We start from the raw sequence: 24321 nt of genomic DNA, 5'->3' as shown, positions 1-24321 counted from the left end.
GCCTGAGTTAGAACAACTTCCTGTTTCATGGCGAAAACGCTGAAATTTGTCAGGCCGCCACAGACACACCCTCCAATGAAAAGTCAAAAGCTCCGCAATTTAGCATCGCAAAGGCCTTTAGATGATACTGACCAAATATGATGATGATCGGATTAAATCACTGGGAGGAGTTCGTTAAAGTATGACGCTTGGAAATGTCAAAAAATGACAGAGAAAATTCAAAATGGCTGACTTCCTGTGGGGTTTAGAGCTTAGTTCCAAGAGACTTTTTTGTAGGTCTTGGGGTGATAGATGATCCTACCAAATTTCGTATCTGTACGTTTTTCGTAGTGGGGGGGCTGTTCTTTTGAAATTTTGCAGGTGGCGCTATCGAGCCATTTCTACATGCCCACTTCTGACGCCTATACCACATGTAAATTTTCACCACCTCTGACGCGTGTGCAAAATTTCATGAGTTTTTGAGCATGGTTAGGCCTTCAAAAATGCGATTCATTTCGGAAAATAATATAAATAAATATATGACCCTACCAAATTTCGTTTCTGTAGGATTTTCGTAGCGGCGGGGCTGTTCTCTTGAAATTTTGCAGGTGGCGCTATCAAGCCATTTCTGCACGCCCACTTCTGGCGCCTATGCCACATGTAAATTTTTGCCACTTCTGACGTGTGTGCAACGTTTTATGACTTTTTGAGCTTGTTTAGCCTGTCAAAATGCGATTCATTTAGCGATACTTTGCCAGGCCGCCACGGACACGCCCTTTAATGAAAAGTCAAGGTCGTTGCTTTTTATCATCACACAAGGTCTTGAGATTACACTGGTGAAATATGATGTTGATATGGTTAAATACCTAAGAGCAGTAAGTCACAGCGTCAAACATGGTATTTCCTGCTGCCTCTAGGTGGCGCTATGAGTGTTACTGAATTATGCCATGTTGATGTGTTCAGGCCTGGACCCTTATCAAACGTGTGAAGTCAGGGGCAGATCGGACAATGTATGCCTGAATTACATCAGCTTCCTGTTTCATGGCGAAACATTACACTTTGCCAGGCCGCCACGGACACGCCCTCCAATGAAAAGTCAAAAGCTCCGCAATTTAGCATCGCAAAGGCCTTTAGATGATACTGACCAAATATGATGATGATCGGATTAAATCTCTAGGAGGAGTTCGTTAAAGTACGACGCTTGGAAATGTCAAAAAATGACAGAGAAAATTCAAAATGGCTGACTTCCTGTGGGGTTTAGAGCTTAGCTCCAAGAGACTTTTTTGTAGGTCTTGGAGTAATAGATGATCCTACCAAATTTCGTATCTGTAAGTTTTTCGTAGTGGGGGGGCTGTTCTCTTGAAATTTTGCAGGTGGCGCTATCGAGCCATTTTTACACGCCCACTTCTGACGCCTATACTACATGTAAATTTTCGCCACTTCTGACGCGTGTGCAAATTTTCATGAGTTTTCGGGTATGTTTAGGCCCTCAAAAATGCGATCCATTTCGGAGAAGAAGAAGAAGAAGAAGAAGAAGAAGAAGAATTAAAACTGCAAGCAGTGATGGAAGGGCCCTCGCACGCATGTGCACCGCCACTCTATGGCCTTAGTAAAGCAATGAACCAGGGGGATTGAAATTTCAGTGGGTAAATATAAGCGGATATTCAAAGGAACTTTGAAGTGCCACACCTCCTTTGTGCAGCAGGTGGCGCTATGATTGTATTTGATTGTTGTAACATTGATGTGTTGAGGCCAGGACCCTTGTCAAACGTATGATGTCTGTGACAGGTCGGACATTGCATGCCTGAGTTACAACAGCTTTCTCATGGAGAAACATCACTCTTTGCAAGGCCGCCACGGACACGCCCTTCAACGAAAAGTCAAGATCTTCACAATTTATCATCGCAAAGGGCTTAAGATCAGTCTCACCTGATATGATAATGATTTGATTAAATCTCTGAGAACAGTGAATCACAGCGTAAAACAAGGCATTTACTGCTACCTCTAGGTGGCGCTAGGACTGAATCTGAATATTGGCATTGAAATGTGTTCAGGCCAAGACTCTAGTGTGGGGCAGATTGGACATTGTATGCCTTAGTTATAACAACTTCCGGTTTCATGGCGAAAACGCTGAACTTTGTCAGGCCGCCACGGACACACCTTCCAACGAAAAGTCAAAAGCTCCGCAATTTAACATCGCAAAGGCCTTTAGATGAGATTGACCAAATATGATGACGATCTGACAAAATCTCTAGGAGGAGTTCGTTAAAGTACGAAGCCTGGAAATGACAAAATTTGCACAGAAATCACAGCAAAAATTAAAAATGGCTGACTTCCTGTGAGGTTTAGAGCTTCGCTCCAAGAGACTTTTTTGTAGGTCTTGGGGTGATATATGACCCTACCAAATTTCGTTTCTGTAGGATTTTCGTAGCGGCGGGGCTGTTCTCTTGAAATTTTGCAGGTGGCGCTATCGAGCCATTTCTGCACGCCCACTTCTGGCGCCTATGCCACATGTAAATTTTTGCCACTTCTGACGTGTGTGCAACGTTTTATGACTTTTTGAGCTTGTTTAGCCTGTCAAAATGCGATTTAATTAGCGATACTTTACCAGGCCGCCACGGACACGCCCTTTAATAAAAAGTCAAGGTCGTTGCTTTTTATCATCACACAAGGTCTTGAGATTACACTGGTGAAATATGATGTTGATATGGTTAAATACCTAAGAGCAGTAAGTCACAGCGTCAAACATGGTATTTCCTGCTGCCTCTAGGTGGCGCTATGAGTGTTACTGAATTATGCCATGTTGATGTGTTCAGGCCTGGACCCTTATCAAACGTGTGAAGTCAGGGGCAGATCGGACAATGTATGCCTGAATTACATCAGCTTCCTGTTTCATGGCGAAACATTACACTTTGCCAGGCCGCCACGGACACGCCCTCCAATGAAAAGTCAAAAGCTCCGCAATTTAGCATCGCAAAGGCCTTTAGATGATACTGACCAAATATGATGATGATCGGATTAAATCTCTAGGAGGAGTTCGTTAAAGTACGACGCTTGGAAATGTCAAAAAATGACAGAGAAAATTCAAAATGGCTGACTTCCTGTGGGGTTTAGAGCTTAGCTCCAAGAGACTTTTTTGTAGGTCTTGGAGTAATAGATGATCCTACCAAATTTCGTATCTGTAAGTTTTTCGTAGTGGGGGGGCTGTTCTCTTGAAATTTTGCAGGTGGCGCTATCGAGCCATTTTTACACGCCCACTTCTGACGCCTATACTACATGTAAATTTTCGCCACTTCTGACGCGTGTGCAAATTTTCATGAGTTTTCGGGTATGTTTAGGCCCTCAAAAATGCAATCCATTTCGGAGAAGAAGAAGAAGAAGAAGAAAAAGAAGAAGAAGAAGAATAATAATTAAAACTGCAAGCAGTGATGGAAGGGCCCTCGCACGCATGTGCACCGCCACTCTATGGCCTTAGTAAAGCAATGAACCAGGGGGATTGAAATTTCACTGGGTAAATATAGGCGGACATTCAAAGGAACTTTGAAGTGCCACACCTCCTTTGTGCAGCAGGTGGCGCTATGATTGTAATTGATTGTTGTAACATTGATGTGTTGAGGCCGGGACCCTTGTCAAACGTATGATGTCTGTGACAGATCGGACATTGCATGCCTGAGTTACAACAGCTTTCTCATGGCGAAACATCACTCTTTGCGAGGCCGCCACGGACACGCCCTTCAATGAAAAGTCAAGATCTTGGCAATTAATCATCGCAAAGGGCTTAAGATCAGTCTCACCTGATATGATAATGATTTGATTAAATCTCTGAGAACAGTGAATCACAGCGTAAAACAAGGCATTTACTGCTACCTCTAGGTGGCGCTAGGACTGAAGCTGAATATTGGCATTAAAATGTGTTCAGGCCAAGACTCTTATCAAACATGTGAAGTGTGGGGTGGATTGGACATTGTATGCCTTAGTTATAACAACTTCCGGTTTCATGGCGAAAACGCTGAACTTTGTCAGGCCGCCACGGACACACCTTCCAACGAAAAGTCAAAAGCTCCGCAATTTAACATCGCAAAGGCCTTTAGATGAGATTGACCAAATATGATGACGATCTGACAAAATCTCTAGGAGGAGTTCGTTAAAGTACGAAGCCTGGAAATGACAAAATTTGCACAGAAATCACAGCAAAAATTAAAAATGGCTGACTTCCTGTGAGGTTTAGAGCTTCGCTCCAAGAGACTTTTTTGTAGGTCTTGGGGTGACATATGACCCTACCAAATTTCGTATCTGTAGGATTTTCGTAGTGGCGGGGCTGTTCTCTTGAAATTTTGCAGGTGGCGCTATCGAGCCATTTCTGCACGCCCACTTCTGGCGCCTATGCCACATGTAAATTTTTGCCACTTCTGACGTGTGTGCAACGTTTTATGACTTTTTGAGCTTGTTTAGCCTGTCAAAATGCGATTCATTTAGCGATACTTTGCCAGGCCGCCACGGACACGCCCTTTAATGAAAAGTCAAGGTCGTTGCTTTTTATCATCACACAAGGTCTTGAGATTACACTGGTGAAATATGATGTTGATATGGCTAAATACCTAAGAGCAGTAAGTCACAGCGTCAAACATGGTATTTCCTGCTGCCTCTAGGTGGCGCTATGAGTGTTACTGAATTATGCCATGTTGATGTGTTCAGGCCTGGACCCTTATCAAACGTGTGAAGTCAGGGGCGGATCGGACAATGTATGCCTGAATTACATCAGCTTCCTGTTTCATGGCGAAACATTACACTTTGCCAGGCCGCCACGGACACGCCCTCCAATGAAAAGTCAAAAGCTCCGCAATTTAGCATCGCAAAGGCCTTTAGATGATACTGACCAAATATGATGATGATCGGATTAAATCTCTAGGAGGAGTTCGTTAAAGTACGACGCTTGGAAATGTCAAAAAATGACAGAGAAAATTCAAAATGGCTGACTTCCTGTGGGGTTTAGAGCTTAGCTCCAAGAGACTTTTTTGTAGGTCTTGGAGTAATAGATGATCCTACCAAATTTCGTATCTGTAAGTTTTTCGTAGTGGGGGGGCTGTTCTCTTGAAATTTTGCAGGTGGCGCTATCGAGCCATTTTTACACGCCCACTTCTGACGCCTATACTACATGTAAATTTTCGCCACTTCTGACGCGTGTGCAAATTTTCATGAGTTTTCGGGTATGTTTAGGCCCTCAAAAATGCGATCCATTTCGGAGAAGAAGAAGAAGAAGAAGAAGAAGAAGAAGAAGAAGAAGAAGAAGAAGAAGAAGAAGAAGAAGAATAATAAACGGAGCAAAAACAATAGGGTCCTCACACCCTGGTGTGCTCGGGCCCTAATAAACGGAGCAAAAACAATAGGGTCCTCACACCCTGGTGTGCTCGGGCCCTAATAATAATAAACGGAGCAAAAACAATAGGGTCCTCACACCCTGGTGTGCTCGGGCCCTAATAATAAACGAAGCAAAAACAATAGGGCTTTGCACCCACGGTGCAGGCCATTCTGGCCTGCTCCTCGGTGCTCGGGCCCTAATAATAATAAACGGAGCAAAAACAATAGGGTCCTCACACCCTGGTGTGCTCGGGCCCTAATAAACGGAGCAAAAACAATAGGGTCCTCACACCCTGGTGTGCTCGGGCCCTAATAATAATAAACGGAGCAAAAACAATAGGGTCCTCACACTTGTGTGCTCGGGCCCTAATAATAACTCCTTGAAGAACAATAGGGTCCTCACACCCCGGTGTGCTCGGGCCCTAAAAATAACGTTATGGGAACCAAAAACTAACGTTAGATGAAAGTTTTTAGAACCAAAAACTAACGTTAGGAAAACGTTTTGGGAACCAAAAATTGTTTGCTGGGTTATTTCCTGTTTAAGAGCATGTTTGTCTCTGGCCTCATTCTATGTAATAGCTGATTGACAGGTTGTGATCTATGGCTTTATATAAACAAAGGGCTGACTTTTTTATGTACATTTATGTAAAGGAATTAAAGCATCATCATGTCTTCTGTCTCCTTTTCTAGTTTTCTGGAAAAATTTGTCCCCAAAACTGATCAAAATCTGACAAAACCAACATCCTCATTTGTAAAAAAAAAAAAATACTATAGAATATAGCAAATAAAGTTTTTTTAAACTTTAAAAAAATGCAGAAAGTTTTATTTTAGGGTTAAGTTATATTATTTAGCATATAAAACAGCTAAAGTGATAAATAAGCAATTGTCATCAGTCTTTCTCCAACAGTTATCTCTTGCTTTGACAAAAGGAGAAACTGTTTAATTGCCTGTAATACTTTTTTGTATGCTTTTCACATAATTATTTTCTGAGAAATGCGTAGCTTGCTCTATAAATGTTGATGTCTATTTTTTATCTAAACAAAGGGCTGACTGTTTTTTATGTAAATGTATGAAAAGGTATTAAAGCATTATCTTGTTCCCTGACCGTCACGTGTGAATGTGCACGCACTCTGAGGTGACAGGAAAAGCTGATGAAAAGCGTTATATGGATAACAGACTGATATTTGGAGCGTTCCAGGACACACACGGGGACTAGAAGTCAGGTGCGTAGGGAGAATTTCTATCACAAGGTCAAAGCTGGACATTTAAATGACAGCAATCAGCTCTAACACTAAAACAATTAGTTAACTGGTTTAACAGTAATGACATTTAAATAGCTGGACTTTTCAATTCTAAATGTTCAATTCTAAATATATATATAAAATAATGACCATTGGATATTTTTTCTGTTGATAATTTTTTTAAATATTAATGTGATTACTCCACTGTAAAAAGTGAAAGCTGCTCTACTTAAGAATCTGACTTCAGTTGGTAACACCTAAAATATTTACATTTTTAAATATTAACACTTAAAGTGAGAACATTTGAGTTGGAAAAAAACGTCACATTTTAGGCGTTACCAATTGAAGTAATTTAAGTAAAAATCCAGCCTTTACTTTTTTACAGTGTAATAAATTTAGCTGGTGTATGCTAACACCAATTCTTAAATCACACACATGCACGCACGCGCGCGCGCGCACACACACACACACACACACACATTCTAGTTTCCATGTTTTGTGGGACATTCCATAGACGTAATGGTTTATATACTGTACAAACTGTATATTCTATTCCCCAACGATTATATTATAATAAAAGTGTAGTAACCATGTTATTTTAGCATAATGATTACCACTTGTAAAATCTTTATTTTACTGTGGTTTCTGTAGCAAAACCATAGGTAATGTGTTGTCACCATGGTTTCCAGGATATGGATACATAATGTGTATGATGTAAATGCAAAGTGTAGTAAGTAAGGCTGCATTTGACTTTTAAATTTCTCTCCTCATCTGTATTCTCTATCATCCTCCAGATCATACATCAAATGAAAACAGACCCAAGATCCAACTAACATGCGACTTAATTTCTATCATTTTGTGTTTGTTGGCGTGTTGCTGATTGGGTATGTAGGTTGACTATCAATTTCGGCACAGTTCATTCTCAATACACTTATTACATTCACTACATTAACAAAATTAACCGAACAACAACGGATGTTAAATTTAAAAGGCACAAACTGAACCTCTGATTCTGTTGATTTAGTGACAAACCAGACTCCTGAAGCAACTTTCTGTTTGTTCAGTGATTTCCTCTACCAACACAACATAATGTCTTTGAAATAACCTTATTTGTAGGCTATGACATTTTTTATTTCTAAGAAAATATTGATAAATGTGATTAGCCAGCAATCTGTACAATTAATTAATTTAAAGTGATTTATTGTTTAAATAACGAATTTTCCTTATAAAAATAAATAATGCCTGTAGACAGTATCAGCAATAACAACATAAAAAACGGCTTTCATAAAACAAACGTAACTTCCCGTAAACTTCTGACCCTTTTACAGCTCACGTGATAAAATAGCCTGCGCGCATCTTGGCAACGGAAATTGTGTAGTTCCCCAGTGGTTCTAACATGTTAGCAACTCAGAAAGTTTATTTAAACGGTTTCTCAGCATCAACGTGCGTGCGTCTGATGAAACCGTCTATAGAGGGTATGCACATGACGTCACCTACGGAGAAAATGACTGCGGTAACTCCCACTGAGTGGCAAAAGACATAAATCAGCGAAAACATGGGGGAAATGCGTCCAAATGGGAAAAGGCTGTTGTGCGATAGACTGTACTAACAGATAATAAGGTACGTATAAATGTCGTAAAAGGCAATGTCTGGCCACATGCCAACATTTACTGACCACAGGTGGGTTAAAACGTTTCTAGGGTCACTATCAAGTGCAACTAAATGTAATGTTTGCTGATAATTGTCTGTTAAACTGACATTTTTGCAGCTGCCGCTAGAACAGCCAGCCATTTTGTTAAATTCAACAGGGCGAGCTCCGGCGTGTTCACGTGGAAAGTGACGTCAATGCATACCCTTTATAGGCCAAATCCCACTGATCCAACAAACGCCAAATGACCCGTCTTTTGAAGTCTGTTAGGTCAGTGCGAAACCCCTGAGACTTTAGAATGTTGGTGTTTGTTGAAGTTTGTTGGAGTTGGTTGTTGTTGGACCAGTGTGAATTTATAAAGAGAAAAGAAAACCATGTTAAGTATTCATTACAGAGTAATTCTCTGTAGTGCAGTTCTTAGAAGCCCTTAACCAGCAACAGACCAGACAAACCCAATAGCTTTTCCCAACCTAGGTTACAATTCAAAAAAGTTTTTTCCTGAGGAAACCAAATATCTCAACAATGGATGATGGAACTTTTGAAAGGACACAGGTCTGTTCAATATAAATTTACATTTGCATGAAGCAAACATTACATGCATTCAGATAAAGTACTCCTCCCTCCTGCTGAACATCTAAGTAAAACAGACTACTGACTAATTTATCTGTGGCTAACTGGGTGTGTTGGTTTGTCATTAGACTCACCATTCACTCTTATTGTTATTATGTCTCAAATTATACCCTCTGATCTTTTTTCCATACAATTACAGCAAACGTTAATTTATGCTACCAGTCCCCAGAATTCTATTTGGTAGGTTCCATGGAAGAAATAATTTCACGTACGTTTTAAATGATTTCAGGGAGTTATTCAATTTTCTATTTTTAAAGTGTGGCGTGGCAAAGGGGGGGGGGTCGTTTTAAAGAGGACCTACCCCCAAAACACCGACTACGCCACCCTAGGACTTACACCCAGGGAATACTTGGAGTTAGTTTCTCAATTTTGATATTCTAGGTACACAAGGACACTCAGGTACGTATACAATTAAGCCAGAGACGAAGTTCAATGTAAAAATAGAAAACATTTTATTTGAATTATAAAACACCAGTTAAAACATTCATACTTAGGAAGGGGGCAAATTTAATGGCTGCTGAGGCTTACCGGTGGAGGAAAAATGAGTCACAAGGGCTTAAAGAAATCCAAAAAAATAATAAAGCACCCAGGTGAACACACACACACACACACACACACAGCACAACAGTGAATCTGGCGAAAACGGGGTAATTGCCATGGCACACAGGCAAGGGACACCACCACCCAGGACACCAATTCCACCACCTTCAGCTCTCAGCAACTGAAACAAAAGCAAACACAAAAAAAGGTTGAATCAACAAGCAAAACTCAATATTAAAGAAAGCTAAATAAAGTTAAATCACAAAATAGGTAATAAACTGCCAGGGCCAACAATGGCTCCACAAAGGCAGTGCACATCAAAACCGAATAACACAAATAAACTTATCACTAAACAAAAAAACCCCAAATATAAATCAAATAGAATAAATCAAAAGAAACTAATAGAGCAAAAACAATAAATGAAAATACACTTTAACTAAATTAATTTACAACCAGCACAGCTAACACTAAGGTTATTATAATAAAGTTTACGTGTTACACAAACATTAATCCAGGCAAAACAGCAGCTAATGAATAAATGCTCTGCAGCTGAAGTCAGTCTCCAGTTGAACTAGTCCGGTCTCTGTCATTTAACAAAAATATAATTATTAACCCCAATCCAACCATAAATAAAGCTAGCACCAAGAGCCTACATACTGATCAGGCATCGCCTTGTATCACCCAGGAGGAGACAGCTCAAAGGGTACAAACAGTACCAGTAGCCTTCGTTAACATCCGCTTTTGAATGTGACCGTGTAGAGGATTAGCCAACCAACCGGAGATCTACGAACGTTCAGTACATAGTAAACATAACAGCTGGTAACAGCGAGATACACAGAGACAGCAGAGCCGCTACCCTACCTGTTGTGCAGCAGCAAAAACAATTTAAGTTCTGTTATCATTTACTCAGCCACATCTTGTTCTAAACAGTGACAGCCCGTGCCTTATTTGTGTTTAGTGCGTCATGGGAACCTATGTGTCATGTCAAAATACGTGCCTGCTGAATACACGTCAAAAGGGTTCATGATAAAAGACATGCTCACAACTCGCAGGACACTCACTTAAAGGAATAGTCTACCCTTTTGCCATATTAAACTATGTTATTACCTCAACCTAGACGAATTAATACATACCTATCTTTTTTCAATGCGTGCACTGTACAGCCCATTGTGAATGTGTTAGAATTTAGCTTAGCCCCATTTATTCCTATGGTACCAAAAAAAGTTTTATTTTTTGGCACCATACTTACTGGTATAACTCCTCATGTAACAGTCATTAAATAGGGAAAACACGGAAGTGTTTGGTGGCTTCCCTGTTTGGTACCATAGGAATGAATGGGGCTAGGCTAAATGCTAACACATTCACAACGTGCTGTACAGTGCACGCATTGAAAAAAGATAGATATGTATTAATTCGTCTAAGTTGAGGTAATAACATAGTTTAATATGACAAAAGAGTAGACTATTCCTTTAACACTAAACTCTGATTACAAATGAGATTCAGTTAGTATCTAGCAAATGCGAGAGTGTCTTTTATCATAAACCCTTACAAAGCGTCTGTAGCAGTCACATATTTTGACATGACTGTTTCGATGAGTTTGCATTCATATCTTCTCAGAAAAGAAGTCATGAGCTGCCCCTGAAACCTGTATGTTTTGATTTTATTCTGTTAAACACCAAAGAAGGATTTTTTTTTTATAAATGATGTGTATGAAATGTGCTATAGAAATGAACTTGCCTTGCCTTGCCTTGGTATTTTAATAAATGATGGGAAGCACACAGTAGTAGACTGTATCTATTGACTTCCATAGTAAGAATAACAAATACTGTGAATGCCAATGGGTACAGTCTGTGTGCTTCCCATCATTTATCAAAATACCACGGCAAGGCAAGGCAAGTTCATTTGTATAGCACATTTCTTACACAGAGCTAATTCAAAGTGTTTTATATAGAAATGAGAAAACAATCTAAGAGAAAAAACTGTAAAAAGAAGAGACATATAAAATCATAATAAAACCAAGGATAAGCTGGAATTTAAAATAACAATTCAAATAAAATAAATGTAATTTATAGATACAGTTTAAAATGTGTTAAAAATGATAAAACAGAGATAAAAGTGACTGGAGTTAAAATTACAGTCAATGTAAAGCAGTACATTTCTCCTTTAGTTAAACAGTTATGTTTTTAATCTTGATTTAAAACTGTCTACTAGTGATGTAGTACTCGAGTCCGAGACCGGTCTCGAGACCGATTTCTGCTTTCTCGGACTCATCTCGGACTTGTTCCTTCAAAAATTCATTCTTGACTCGGCCTTGGACAACAGTGGGAGGAGAAGGACACAACAAAAAACACACAACACATAACAATAGTAATAAAATGCAATGTTGATGGGCATTATTTGAAAATGACATCCCATGGTGCAATATAAAGATACTGCCAATAGAGCCGTTTATTTATCTCTAGAAAATAGGCAGAAGGTGATGCATGTGGTAGGGATTTTTTTATGAAAGTAAAAGCATAGTCCATATCAAGACGTTAAGACTTATAAACAATTCCCAATCTAGCTTAGTCTGTAGGCCTAACTGTTGATTATTAACTGGGGTGATTTTAAATCATGAATATGTTTTTATGGTCTTGGTCTCGACTCGGTCTCAACTCCTAAAGGATCAGTCTCGACTCAGACTTGCTTCTTCAAAGACTCTGTCTTGACTCTGACTTGACTGTATTTGAAAACCAACGGACTCGGTCTCAACCCTTCAAAGACTCGGTCTTGACTCGTCATAGGCGGTCTCGTCCCCATCACTATACTGTCTACTGTTGAAGCACATTTTATCTCTTCTGAAAACTGCAGCTACAGAAATCACAGCTACATCTGGCATTAAGATGCGTTTTCGTTGATCAGATCACAAGTGGACAAGAAAGACACATTCCTTTAACACCTGGTCTTTAAATTCGTCTCTTTGGTGCAATTTCTAGTAGTCTGACGTTGTCATACTCAATTCTAGTCAGAATTTGAGTCTGATACCGCTCCATTGGGCTATGATTATGAGGTGTGTCTCTGCACTCAATTGGATAGACCTATGACCAATCAGAGCATACGTGTGACGTATGTTGAAATGACGTCTTTTGCAGCCTGACCAAACTGCTAGTTATTTCGCTACAATGACACTAACATTGTGATTATAATAAGTTAGCGAACGTACATCAACACCTACTATGTTTACAACATTTCATTTATATCAAATGAATATGCATCCTTGTAACATCCTTAAAACCTGTGAGAGGGTCCCCTCACTAGTTTTAAGGTAAGTTACAGTGCTCCTCTTGTTGTGGACTTTTAGTTTGTTGTTTTAATACTTTCTGTTTCTTTTGGAGTAGTGTGTATGCCACTAATATAAATGAAGAGTTCCAAGAATTCCAAAACGCAATAAATCTATTTTGACTAATTTCAGTAAAAATGTGTTTTCTATACCAAGAAAGTGACAATCAGGAGAAAACATTTTACTTTTCAAAACATCCCTGCATCAGCGAGAGTGAGTTCGCTGCATTTTCAATAATTCAGTCATTCAGTAATTTGTGATTAATAAAAGCAGAACGACCTAAATTGTCGTTTTTTATGCTGACACTGTAAACTAACAACTAACTTGTAAATGTAAATTATGTATTTGAATGTAGAAATAATTTTATGTAAATTAGATATTCATTAATTTCTAATCAACATAACCACATGAGTTACAAAAATAAGTCTGCCCACCACAAGCAAAATAAAACTGGATTTTTAGACAATTTTGACGAATATAACAAATATTTTTCATTAAACTGCTCAAACCCACTGCTTATGACTTAACTTTAGCTGAATATTAAGCATTTTGTTTGTTTTAACTTGGCCAAAAATAGAAGTCCCATCTTATGAACATGTGTTGATTCATTGCACAGAATACAATGGAGAAATAATCTATTTTATAGAATCATTATTAATACATTGTCAGTAAATAGCATATTTCTTTTAGCTGGTTTGCCAACCGTCATAAAACTCAGAAAGAAGAAGTGTCATCTTTGAGCTTGAAGGGATTTATAACTCTTGCAAACTGTACACACTCAATCTAAAAACAAGGTAATTGACTAGAAATGTGAGCGTCTGGATCCGTAATCCAGTCTTGGGCTGCTAAATCATATGAATCTATGTTGTTTATCTCGGACAGTTTGTCCAAATAACTTCTTTTGGCAGTGGCATTTAGTGTCTCCCGATAGGGTCCCTTCTCTTTTTCTTTCAACTTCTCCATTTCTTCCATTCTTCTTCAATTTTACCTTGTTTTAGCTTAACACACCCACGATTAAATGGCATAGCGGTCGGCGGTGCCTCTAAACATGGCGCGCACGTCCCATAATGCAACACTGTGTGACGTACCTTCACCTTCCCTATACAGTCCTTACTAATGGTTAAACCTGAAGGTCGGTTTGAGACACTCGGACAGCAGATTGCGACTGAGATACGTTTTCCCCAATTGCTGGGAGCTGCAGTGATAGCTGCCCACTGCTCTGTGTGTGTGTTCACGAGTCATGACTTGCAGTGAATGTGTTCACCACTCACTGGTAAACCGCTCATTGCATTTCACACCTAGGCCAACAGTGCTGTCCTAAATGAATTAATCCATCTCATAATATCATCATTATGACATCAGGGCAGTAGAAACACATTAACAGTTGAATTGCAAAGTAAAACAGACATTACATTTACACCAGATAAAAAGCATAGCTTATAGTTTAAATGTGTATCAACAGCTAAGTCCATTAACCAGTAAGGGATGTCTGTTTTTCATTTTCTTTCATCTTTGTACAGGTTGTTGTATACGCAGCGCAGTCTCTTTTTTGTGTACGTATAAAATGTAGCAGTACACATTTCATTTAAATGGCATGTTAAATGATTACAGTGTTGTTTGTGTGTTTAAAACAGTCGAATAGATGTCACTTCTATGACACCATGGTTGGCGCCAATTGTTTGGGAGGGAACCTTTGATCCTACACTGATCGACTCTATCTATAAACAACAAAACATCACTATAGCCACTACAGTTTTTGCTTTGGGAAAGTGAGTTCTACATCCTACTATAACTTTCCTTTATCTCTTGTATTTTTTACACTGTTAAAAATTATTCAGTTTGTTATAATATCATCATAGCATAATTCTTACTGTAAAATAATAATAGAATAAAATAATTGTGAAAAAAAGAAGCAGAGGTCAGAATTTCATACTATTTCTTTAAGAGTCAATTCATTTAAATGTCAGTTGACCCAAACTCCAACCTGGTTGTGCAGCACATCTTTGGACTGTTTGCAGTATTTAAACATTTACATTTAGTCATTTAGCAGACGCTTCTGTGCAAAGCAACTTACAAATGAAGCAACAATAGAAGCAATTACAGCAACACAAGAACAGCAATACATAAGTGCACTAGAACTCATCAAGTCTTACACAGTATACAGTTATTCAACAAGGTTAGTCATTGTTTTTATTTTTATAAAGATAAAGAAGATAAAGATAGAAAAAAGAAAAGATTTTAGTAAGTGAGGTGTTGGCAGAAGAGATTGGTTTTTAGCCGATTCTTAAAGACTGCTACAGAATCAGGAGATCTTATCGCAAGCGGCAGATCATTCCACAGATGAGAAACAGAACCAGATAAGTTTTTGGGATGGCACTACAAGCTTCGCTCTGTGGCAGAATGCTGGGATCTAGAGGGTACATAAGTCTGTATAAGTGATTGAAGGTAAGAAGGTCCTCTTTAACTCATTGAAGCCCATTCTTGCTGCAGCATTTTTGATCATCTGTAGGGGTTTGGTTGTGCAGGCTGGGAGTCCAGCCAGTAACGCATTGCAGTAGTCCAGTCTGAACAGGACAAGAGCCTGGACTAGGACTTGTGTAGCATGTTACGAAAGGTCTAATTTTTCTAATGTTGTAAACTATGAATTTACAAGAGCGGGCGTTGCTGGCAACATGCTCTGTGAAACTAAGCTGATCATCAATGACCACTCCCAGGTTTCTGGCTTTCCTGGAAGCCGTAATGGTCGAAGAACCTAGTTGAATGGAAAGATTGTGATGATTCTTAGGGTCAGATGTTGTGTGTCATCCGCATAGCAATGGTAAGAAAAGCCATCTTTCCAAATGACAGAACCCAAGGATGTCATGTATATAGAAAAGAGCAGTGGTCCGAGCACTGAGCCTTGAGGTACCCCGGTACTGAGACATTGGGGTTCAGAGACATCAGCTCTCCAGGGTACTCTAAATGACCTACCTGAGAGGTAAGACCTGAACCACATTAGCCCCATTCAAGAGACAGCCATAGCCTTGAGGGTCGACAGGAGGATGTGGTGATTGACAGGGTCAAAAGCAGCAGATAGATCCAGTTGGATCGGTAAGATGATTTGGAGGCTGCCCTTGCCTGCCTTAGGGTTTCAGTTCAGTGACCGCTCTTGAAACCAGACTGGTTGATGTCCAGGAGGTTATTTTGTGTGAAAAAGTAGGAGAGCTGGTAAAAAACACTTAGCATCTGCGCTGTAAGATCCAGTTTATAAAACCTTGAAAGTATGTGTGGCCACTTCACAACATCATGTATTGTGACCACTTTACCTTTTGTTGAGTGTGCATGTTAACTAGATAGGTTTGTAAGACTCTTACTGGAACAGGCCATCCAGTGCGATTACCTTGTTTTGTGATCAGTCTTCCCATACACGTTTTTTGCCAATGTATATATGGCATGCACTGAGCATAGGCATTTAAACTTTGCTGACCGGTTGAAGGAAAAGATGAGGTATTGAACCACATAATTAATTATGTAAATATATAAATGTTTTGCATGCATGGAAAGTGTATGAATTTGCTTGCAGGCTTTGCTAATGCAAGAGCCAACAACCTTCACCATTAAAGCCTGTAACATGCTGATATACCATTGAAAACACTTTCCACTTTCCATTGCTCAAACATGCTTCATTTACATTCAAACAAAGACTTAGGAGACAAGGCTCTATAACATTCTGTAACACTGTAACACTGTCAGGCAAACAAGTTGCATTCAAATTAAACCATTTGACCAAGCCTATAGTGCCAGGGGCACTGGATGCGGATAAAAAATCTTTCCCCGTTTGCATGACAGCAGATCTATGTATAGGCAAAGAGTCTATGGCTCTTTGTGTAAAATGTTTTATCTCTACCAGTTAGTGCTTTTCTGGCCAGCATGGAGCTATTAATATCAGTCTCTAAAACCACCTGTATGTGTGTTGCTCTCAGATTTAAATGGCTGGTATCGCCCCACATAATCTTTGCCTTAAAAACCGTAATGGGTGTGCTTCTGTAAAGCTGTTGTGGATAAAGCGAGTGAGCGACCACCTTATAAGTATGTTCAATCATTTATATTGAAACCTTTCTAGTTTTAACAGCAATATCAGGTTATATTCTGCCTAGAAGAATTAACCTTTCATTTGACCTTCTTTCAGGAGCTACAGGTATGAAAATATTGGATGCAACTGTCTCTATGCCTGCTTTGCTCTGTGCAGTACACTTGCAGCATGACTTTGCAGCCTACCACAGTCGGCCATGAAATGTTTAGGTTCTCTGCAGTGCATTTGCACACATCCTGCAGATCATCACTAAGAAGCAGAAATTATGGTGTTCTGCCCATTTTCTCCATGAATCTCACCACAGTGAGTAGTTGTGCCTGGAAGTCCTTGAAATCTTTCCCTTTCTCAGGGAGAAAAAAATGCCATTGTCTAATAAAATCACATGCAAATCTTTCACTTTGTTCATGCAGGACATGTTGGGCAAAGGAGATGTAGTACACAAAGCTTACTTTGCACATGGCCACTGCACTTCTCTGGTTTGCTCCCTGCATCACTGGCTTAGCATGTAATAAGATGCCGGTTGTCCACTGCCTTATTTTGCTCATTTGTATGTGCTTGTGTAACTGTCACAGGTAGGGGTGGACCCAGATGTTAATAAGGTCACGCCCCTTTCTCCACCTCGAGGAGGTTCCCAAAGCCACCCCAATGACTAGACACACACAGTAAGCATAATATTAAAATACTCTTTATTTAAATTACTTAAAATAAAATAAATAGGGGAGAGAGGAAGGGGAACTTAAAATAACGGCCTCTTCAGGCTCTCGTTATCTCCCTGGCAGGGTTTCACACAGTTCCTTTTTCAGGTCGTTCACTCGCTCTCTTTCTTCTCTTTCCACAGGCATCGTCTTGGACACAAAAGCACAGTTACTCTGCTTTGGACGGTTCTCACCGCTTTGCTGGGCTCAGCGTACCGTAAGTACAGGTTTTACTCTGTTTCTCCTCAGAATAATCACTCTCTCTCCTCTTCTCTCCACAGGTATCGACTTGGACACAAAAGCACAGTTAATTTGCTTTACGATGGCTCTCACCTCTTAGCTGGACTCAGCGTACCGTAAGTACAGGTTTCACTCTGTTTCTCCTCAGAATAATCACTCTCTCTCCTCTTCTCTCCACAGGTATCGACTTGGACACAAAAGCACAGTTAACTTGCTTTACGATGGCTCTCACCTCTTAGCTGGACTCAGCGTACCATAAGTACAGGTTTCACTCTGTTTCTCCTCAGAATAATCACTCTCTCTCCTCTTCTCTCCACAGGTATCGACTTGGACACAGAAACACAGTGGCGGGCTTTACAGCAATCGGCGCGACGTGTGCTGGGGTAAGTAATTCCTAGGTAGCGTCGGGGGTGAACCCTCACGACCAGTAGATGGTAGCAGAGGGGCGGAAAATCCCAGCGTCTCACCGGGCCGAGCGCTGCCCTTTCCTCGTTACCGTCCGGTGTTCGAACTCTGGACAGGGGCGCCCCTTTGTAGAGGCCACGGGATGAAGGGATTACGTCACCTCTCTCTCTGCAACAACAATGTTTATGCAATGGAAAACATCAACATTAATAGCCCCAAATCGTACTCACACCTCTGCTGTTTCTTCAGCTATTCACCGCTCTCTTCACATCCACCCAATGGCTAAACAGGGGGAAGAATCGTTTCTGAGCACCGTACTATTTCTGGAGGCCCGAAGCACGCTCACAACGTATGCTGTATTATCTTAACTACGCCAGCAGCCTCTTTGTCTTCCCTTGACGAAGTGTGTGAAGGCGGGGGTTAATCTGACAAAACACACAGCCAAACACAGCAACCCACAGCAATAGACAGCACCACGTCAAAAATAAAGGTTTCCACAGCACAAAGACTCACCCACCACTCCAAGTGTACAAAAAGGATGCCCGTCTTCTCTCACTTCGCTTCGTTCAGGTTTGGCGATGGAAATATGCGGCCCAGCTAGTGATGTTCGTTATTGTGTCTGCTTCGGTAAATATTTCCTCAGCTCACCCACCACGCTCTATGAGGGGTAGGGCCGTCCTCCTTCTCCTGAAGGGAGTTAACATAAACCAGGTCAATACAACAGTCACTTTCAGCTTGCTCTAGTACTCACAGCGATGCCGTTTTAGATCCCCTTTTCCACTTCGTCTCAATCCGTCATATGTTCGTTCTCCTCATAACCTTTAAGGTTCACGATGTCCTCACAATCGCACTATTCCAGCCAGCAGAAGCTCTCTTCGGGGTGCTCTTTTACTCTCTCTCTTCCCGTCCTGCCTTTCTTTCGCCTCTCGTGGCTCCTGTCCTCTTTCCGCGCGCTCGTAGCGCAGCCCGGATCAACAGAGCCTACGGGCTCTTCAAAAGGTGCGGATCTTCTTGCTGCCTTAGGCAGAGGAGCTTTCCCCGTGTCGATCGCCTCTCGTGTCTGACGTGCCTCTCTTTGTGTTTCAGCAGAGCTATTTATTCATCTCCCTTTCCCACAACCTCCAATCACACTTCGCTTACTTAACTCTTCTCACCTGTGGCTCGTAAAGCCCGATAAGTTTCCCTGGAAACCAGGAAGTGAGAAGGTCCGTCCTTGAATGCGGCCCGGTGGGAAACCTTCCGGGCGGAACCAAACTTCCTTAACTTTGGTTCCGCCCTTAAAAATATCGTCACCTTGTGACATAACTTCTACCAAGCTGTTCCTAATTTTTTAAAGCAGTACATGCCTTCGCTTAAGGCTAAGCTGATCTTCATGATTAATTTAATTTTTTTATTTTTTATTGAGAGAAAACTGTGAGATGGAAAGTTTCCAATTCAGTTGCTCAGAAGGACCAAAATTAAAACATTTCAAATGAAAAAGGCTTTAATGCCACACTATACGGACAGCAGGAATATGATTACTATAAGTAATCATCAATAAGTAAACCTTGTGCAAGCAAAAGACTGCTGGAAAACAGGCTAATCTCAACCTAACACAGACTTTGATGTCACAGTCGAGATGTACGCCCCCAACATTACATTACACAGTAAATCAAGTACAAAGTATTTACTTATCAGGGAACATGTTTTTAAATGTGTTTAATAAAGTTTGAAAGAGCTGTCTGAAGTTTGGTTGTGATGACGTTGAGGTCGAGAGATCGTGCTGTGGGGTTAGATTTTTACTTCAAGTAAATGCATTTAGACATCAGAATTCATACATTTGTGTTCATCTGTGAATGTTAATCTTGTTGGACAATTCGTGTAAGTGTGACATAAACTTTTGTTCAACACAGAGCTTATTTATTGCAATAATCCAAAACTCTATGGGAAAAATGAATTGTCTTTCGGCAAGGGAACCAATGTGGAGTTTTCCTCAAAGCATCAGCACCAAAAAAATTATTTTATGTTTTCATAAAATCTAAAACTTTCTTTCTTTTTCAGATATACACGTTTTCTCAGAGATTTTCTCGAGTCAGCTGAGCAGCATTATTTTGTTGGATTTCGGATGCATTGTTACTTGTTAACAGATCAACCAGAAGCGGTTCCTGATGTAAAGCTCGGCATTGAACGTCAGTTGAGGGTGCGGACAGTCCCGAGAATGTATAGGTGGCAGGACATTACTATGGGAAGGATGGGAATGATTGCAAAACTAACTGAGAATGAACTGGCAACTGAGGCTGACTACATTTTCTGCCTTGATGTGGATACAAAGTTTTATGGCCACTGGAGTGTGGAGGCCTTAGGCAGTCTTGTAGGAGTGATTCATCCTTGGTTCTATAATTATCAACGGAATCAATTTACCTATGAACGTAGACCAGAGTCGCAAGCATTTATTCGGGCTGAAGAAGGTGATTATTATTACGCTGGTGGTGCGTTTGGTGGCTCAGTGCAGGAAGTGCATAAGCTCACCAGACCCTTCAGTGAGCAGCAGAATATTGATGCTGCTAATTCCATTGAGGCAGTATGGCACGATGAGTCTCACTTAAACAAATATTTTCTTTACAATAAACCCACTAAGGTGCTCTCACCTGAGTATCTGTGGAGAAATATTAATGCCAGAACAAATGAAGTGACAACAATTCGCTTCTATATTGTAAATAAAAATAATGATGAGGTTCGCTCAAACTTTTAACAAGTTACAAACTGAAAAGTTCACCTACACTGATTTTGCGCCCATAACTGTACGTTCACACCACAGTTGGTGAGAGCGTAAAAAATGCTCTAGCTGCCGTCAACGACGCTATACAAAAAGTGTAGTGGACGCTCAAATGCATTCTCTCAAATGGAGGTTTCCACCTTTCGAATGGTTGTCGCCGAACGTTTCCGCCTTCAGAATGGTTGCCGCCAAAATTTCCGCCTTCCGATTGGTTGCCGTCAAACGTTTCCACCTTCAAATTGGTTTCCGCCGAACTGCGTCATAGCTCATTACCATAAAGTTGAGCTGAGTCATTTGCTTTTATTTTTGACCTGAACCCGCGGGTCCTGTCGGGCCGACCCAACCATTTGAGAACTCTACAAGATGCCCCACTGCTTACCAGAGCTCGCCGACAGCTCTCAATGATAATAAATGGCCCTGTCCCAACTGACGCACTTCATGTGGACTTTCGATCTCGTGGCCTTAAATTGCACATGCTGGCTTAGTCTACAAGTCCATAAGGTGTCCCATCTGTTATTTGAATGGTCCGAAGTGTGCTCATCAGTACCCCCTTTGCACCCTTGATGCGGTCTTCGGCAAAACCCGCACTGCTGCATGCTTCACTACTTTACCAACCCAGAAGTCCTTACAAAAGAGCAATCCGACAGATGACGGATGGAAGGCGTTCACACTGATTGGCAACTTCTCTTCCTATTTCCGGTGTGGCGCTAGAGTCTGTCCCGAAATACGACTCCAGTGCGCCCTTGTGAACTCGCGTCAATGGTCCCTAAGGTCTGCACTACATGATGTCATGAAAGTGTGGACTCTGAGGAAGCACACAAGTCCGGAGTGTGCCATTTGGGACAGGGCCAATGACTTCCAGCCACTTTGACGCTCTTGTTGGTGTGACCGCACAGTTAAGGCCTCAGAAGTGTCAAATTTTGACACTTAAATACTTTTGTACTCTTCACTCTTTATTATAGCATTATACTGTTATGTGGTGTCAAGCACAAAATCTACCAAAGATTTACTTTAAATAGACACAGATAAGGCTTCAGTTATCTCAACTCAAAAACAAGCACTGATGGATCTTAAAATAATCAACAGTGCCATTGATTTATCTCAAGATACACACCAGTAACATCTTTTACTAAGCCATGTTTAAAAAAGATGCTTAGAGAAATTTAAGTACGCACATCCACTTAATTTTAACTTCATAGATCATAGAAAATCATTTAAAAAAGGCCCCTGCAACTGCCATAAACGTGTTTGGTATGATCAGCCCCTAACGCATACATTTCTCAACCACGATTTCAATTAATTATGACCTGTGTGGGGTACAAAAACGTAGAATAATATTACCATATCACATAACTGCTGTAACTTTTTACCAGATCCATCAGTGATAATCTTTTATCGTGTCTGATTTAAAGTTAATCTGTATGCTTTTATACTTATTTTTTATTTCATTGTCTGAAGTCCAATAAAGGCAGGTGACAAAGGCTGCGTGCGAAAACGTAGGCAGCTGACTTGTTGCCTCGCGGCCTCATGAGGCAATGACTTCGGGGGCATGAAGGCAGCTCAGAGAAACGCTTTCAGACACACTTCATAGAATTGTGGGACAGGATGATTAAGGTATCTCAGGAGTCAGGAAGTAAACCTTACATTAGATTCGGACATGCCTTGATGCCTTCCTGCCTTGGAATGCTGCCTCAGAAGGCAGCATAGAGTTTTTGTACACAGCCAAAGAAATCCATTTCCATATTTAAACTTTTTTTATGTTATGTACATTAAATTATATTACCTTTGGTGTTTTGTTTGATGATTTAAATAAAATACTTCTCTACTGCCTATAAAAAAAGACTCTTTAGTCTCTCTTTCTCTCTCTATAAAGGTTGTGTTCTAATGATTATTGCTTTTCTTTGACAAATCACTTTGTCTTTTATCCTTGTTTTTGTAAAGTAAAAGTTTATACGTCCATAATACCTTGATAAAGGCGATTTACCTTGCTGAAACATTGCTGGTAATTAATAAACTCTGCTTCAGTGAGTGTCGGGCGCCACCTGGTGGGAAGTGCTGAACATAGCCTACAGGTATACAAATCACTTTCGCACCACTTATCTCGAGATATTTGGTGCAAAACAGAGAGCACACAAAAAAGAGTGTTTGAAACTCGTAGCAGCAGATTCAAGCAGTTGCATTTATGTACTTGTGTTTGTGCTAGAAAATATTTCAAAAATAAAAAAATATTTGTGAAAAATTTTTTACACACATGCAACTCTCATCGCACAGATGCACAAACTGATTTGCGAATGTACACAATTTGTGCGTGACTTCACATACTTTGATGCAGGTGTTCAAGTAGGTTTTGCACCATATTTACTGCAGCAATTGTAGCAAAAAACGTGAGCTTGTGAGTTTCTTAATCTGTGATTTGTAAAATGGGATTTGTGCAGCTGCACTGAAGGATTTGTGAATGTGTAACTGTTGTGTTGTATTTGAGGGAAAGAAAAAAATTCTACAAGTTTGCAACTCTTCATCTGTGACTTCAAATTTACTGATACACATGTGTGGATAATCTCTACAAATACAAATTCCACTGTCACAGGTGTGCAGTTGTTTTGCACCAAATATACCTTCATATTTTTTGTCTCATCATTTTATTTATCTTTATTGTTCATATGAAGTCTGTTATTTGTTATCCTTTTAACTGATGGCAAAGTTAAGTTTCATAACTTAAATCAGAATCATATATATTTCTATATAATCTTAACACTGTAGTAAATAACTGCGCTTTACTTTAACTGGATGTTTTTTTGTGTTTATTTCATGTTGTACAATCGTTTAGTAGTATTAAAATAAATGGTTTTATAATAAATAAATAAATGTGTTTTATGTCATACTTGATTTTGTAATAAATGCATTAAAGCGAATCAGCGTATTCACGTGTTGCCTTAAGCACATACTTACATACTCTGCTGTTCCATTTGCAATATAACCGGACTCGCGTCCTCCCATCCTCGGGAGTTCGTGCAGTGCACTGACCTGAGTAAGCTCCACTGGGGCTGCTCTTCGCTGTTCTCACGCCGTGATTGGATAAATCTCCAATAGCATTAGGGGACGCAATGTCGAGTCACCGCTCTCAACAGGGAATGTTTCGGTTACCATCGTAACCTAGGTTCCCTGAGAGACAAGAACGAGACATTGCGTAAGCCACCGTGTCACTGCTCAGATCAGCTCTACTGTTTGTTCAGTCGAAGGAAACAATTTTTTACCGCCCAATAGACATGGGCCATTATTAGATTCTGGTGGTATGACCTTTAGCAAAAATATCACAGTTTCACGATGTTGCGGTTTTGCCATTGCAACACTAAAATGTGTTATTTTCAAATACCAGGTAAAATAAAGCCTTTAAAATATAATATGCATTTTAAAAAATATATAATATTTTCGTAATGTA

The 24321-nt window shown here is 40.2% G+C and overlaps 1 protein-coding gene across 1 annotated transcript; it reads left to right on the top strand.

Annotated features, from left to right (window-relative positions):
- The first annotated feature begins 7369 nt into the window (after window positions 1-7369).
- Window positions 7370-22814, top strand: LOC135733159 (histo-blood group ABO system transferase-like). The gene is made up of 3 exons (XM_065251526.1): window positions 7370-7462; window positions 14350-14484; window positions 20168-22814. Exons 1-3 carry the CDS (start codon window positions 7413-7415, stop codon window positions 20856-20858), a joined length of 876 nt encoding a protein of 291 aa, XP_065107598.1. The 5' UTR covers window positions 7370-7412; the 3' UTR covers window positions 20859-22814.
- Window positions 22815-24321: the final 1507 nt, after the last annotated feature.

Source organism: Paramisgurnus dabryanus, chromosome 3 (assembly GCF_030506205.2).
Source record: "Paramisgurnus dabryanus chromosome 3, PD_genome_1.1, whole genome shotgun sequence".
NCBI classification, from domain to species: Eukaryota; Metazoa; Chordata; class Actinopteri; order Cypriniformes; family Cobitidae; genus Paramisgurnus; species Paramisgurnus dabryanus.
The sequence above is the reverse complement of the archived record's forward strand: the minus strand, read 5'-3'. Positions and strand labels throughout refer to the sequence as shown.

What these genes read in the sequence shown, in the direction of transcription:
- LOC135733159 (XM_065251526.1), top strand. Translation starts at nt 7,413, where the DNA reads ATGCGACTTAATTTCTATCATTTTGTGTTTGTTGGCGTGTTGCTGATT. An exon ending in GTTGGCGTGTTGCTGATTGG is followed by an intron (nt 7,463 to 14,349) that starts GTATGTAGGTTG and finishes TGTTTAAAACAG; the next exon opens with TCGAATAGATGTCACTTCTA. An exon ending in ACAGTTTTTGCTTTGGGAAA is followed by an intron (nt 14,485 to 20,167) that starts GTGAGTTCTACA and finishes TTTCTTTTTCAG; the next exon opens with ATATACACGTTTTCTCAGAG.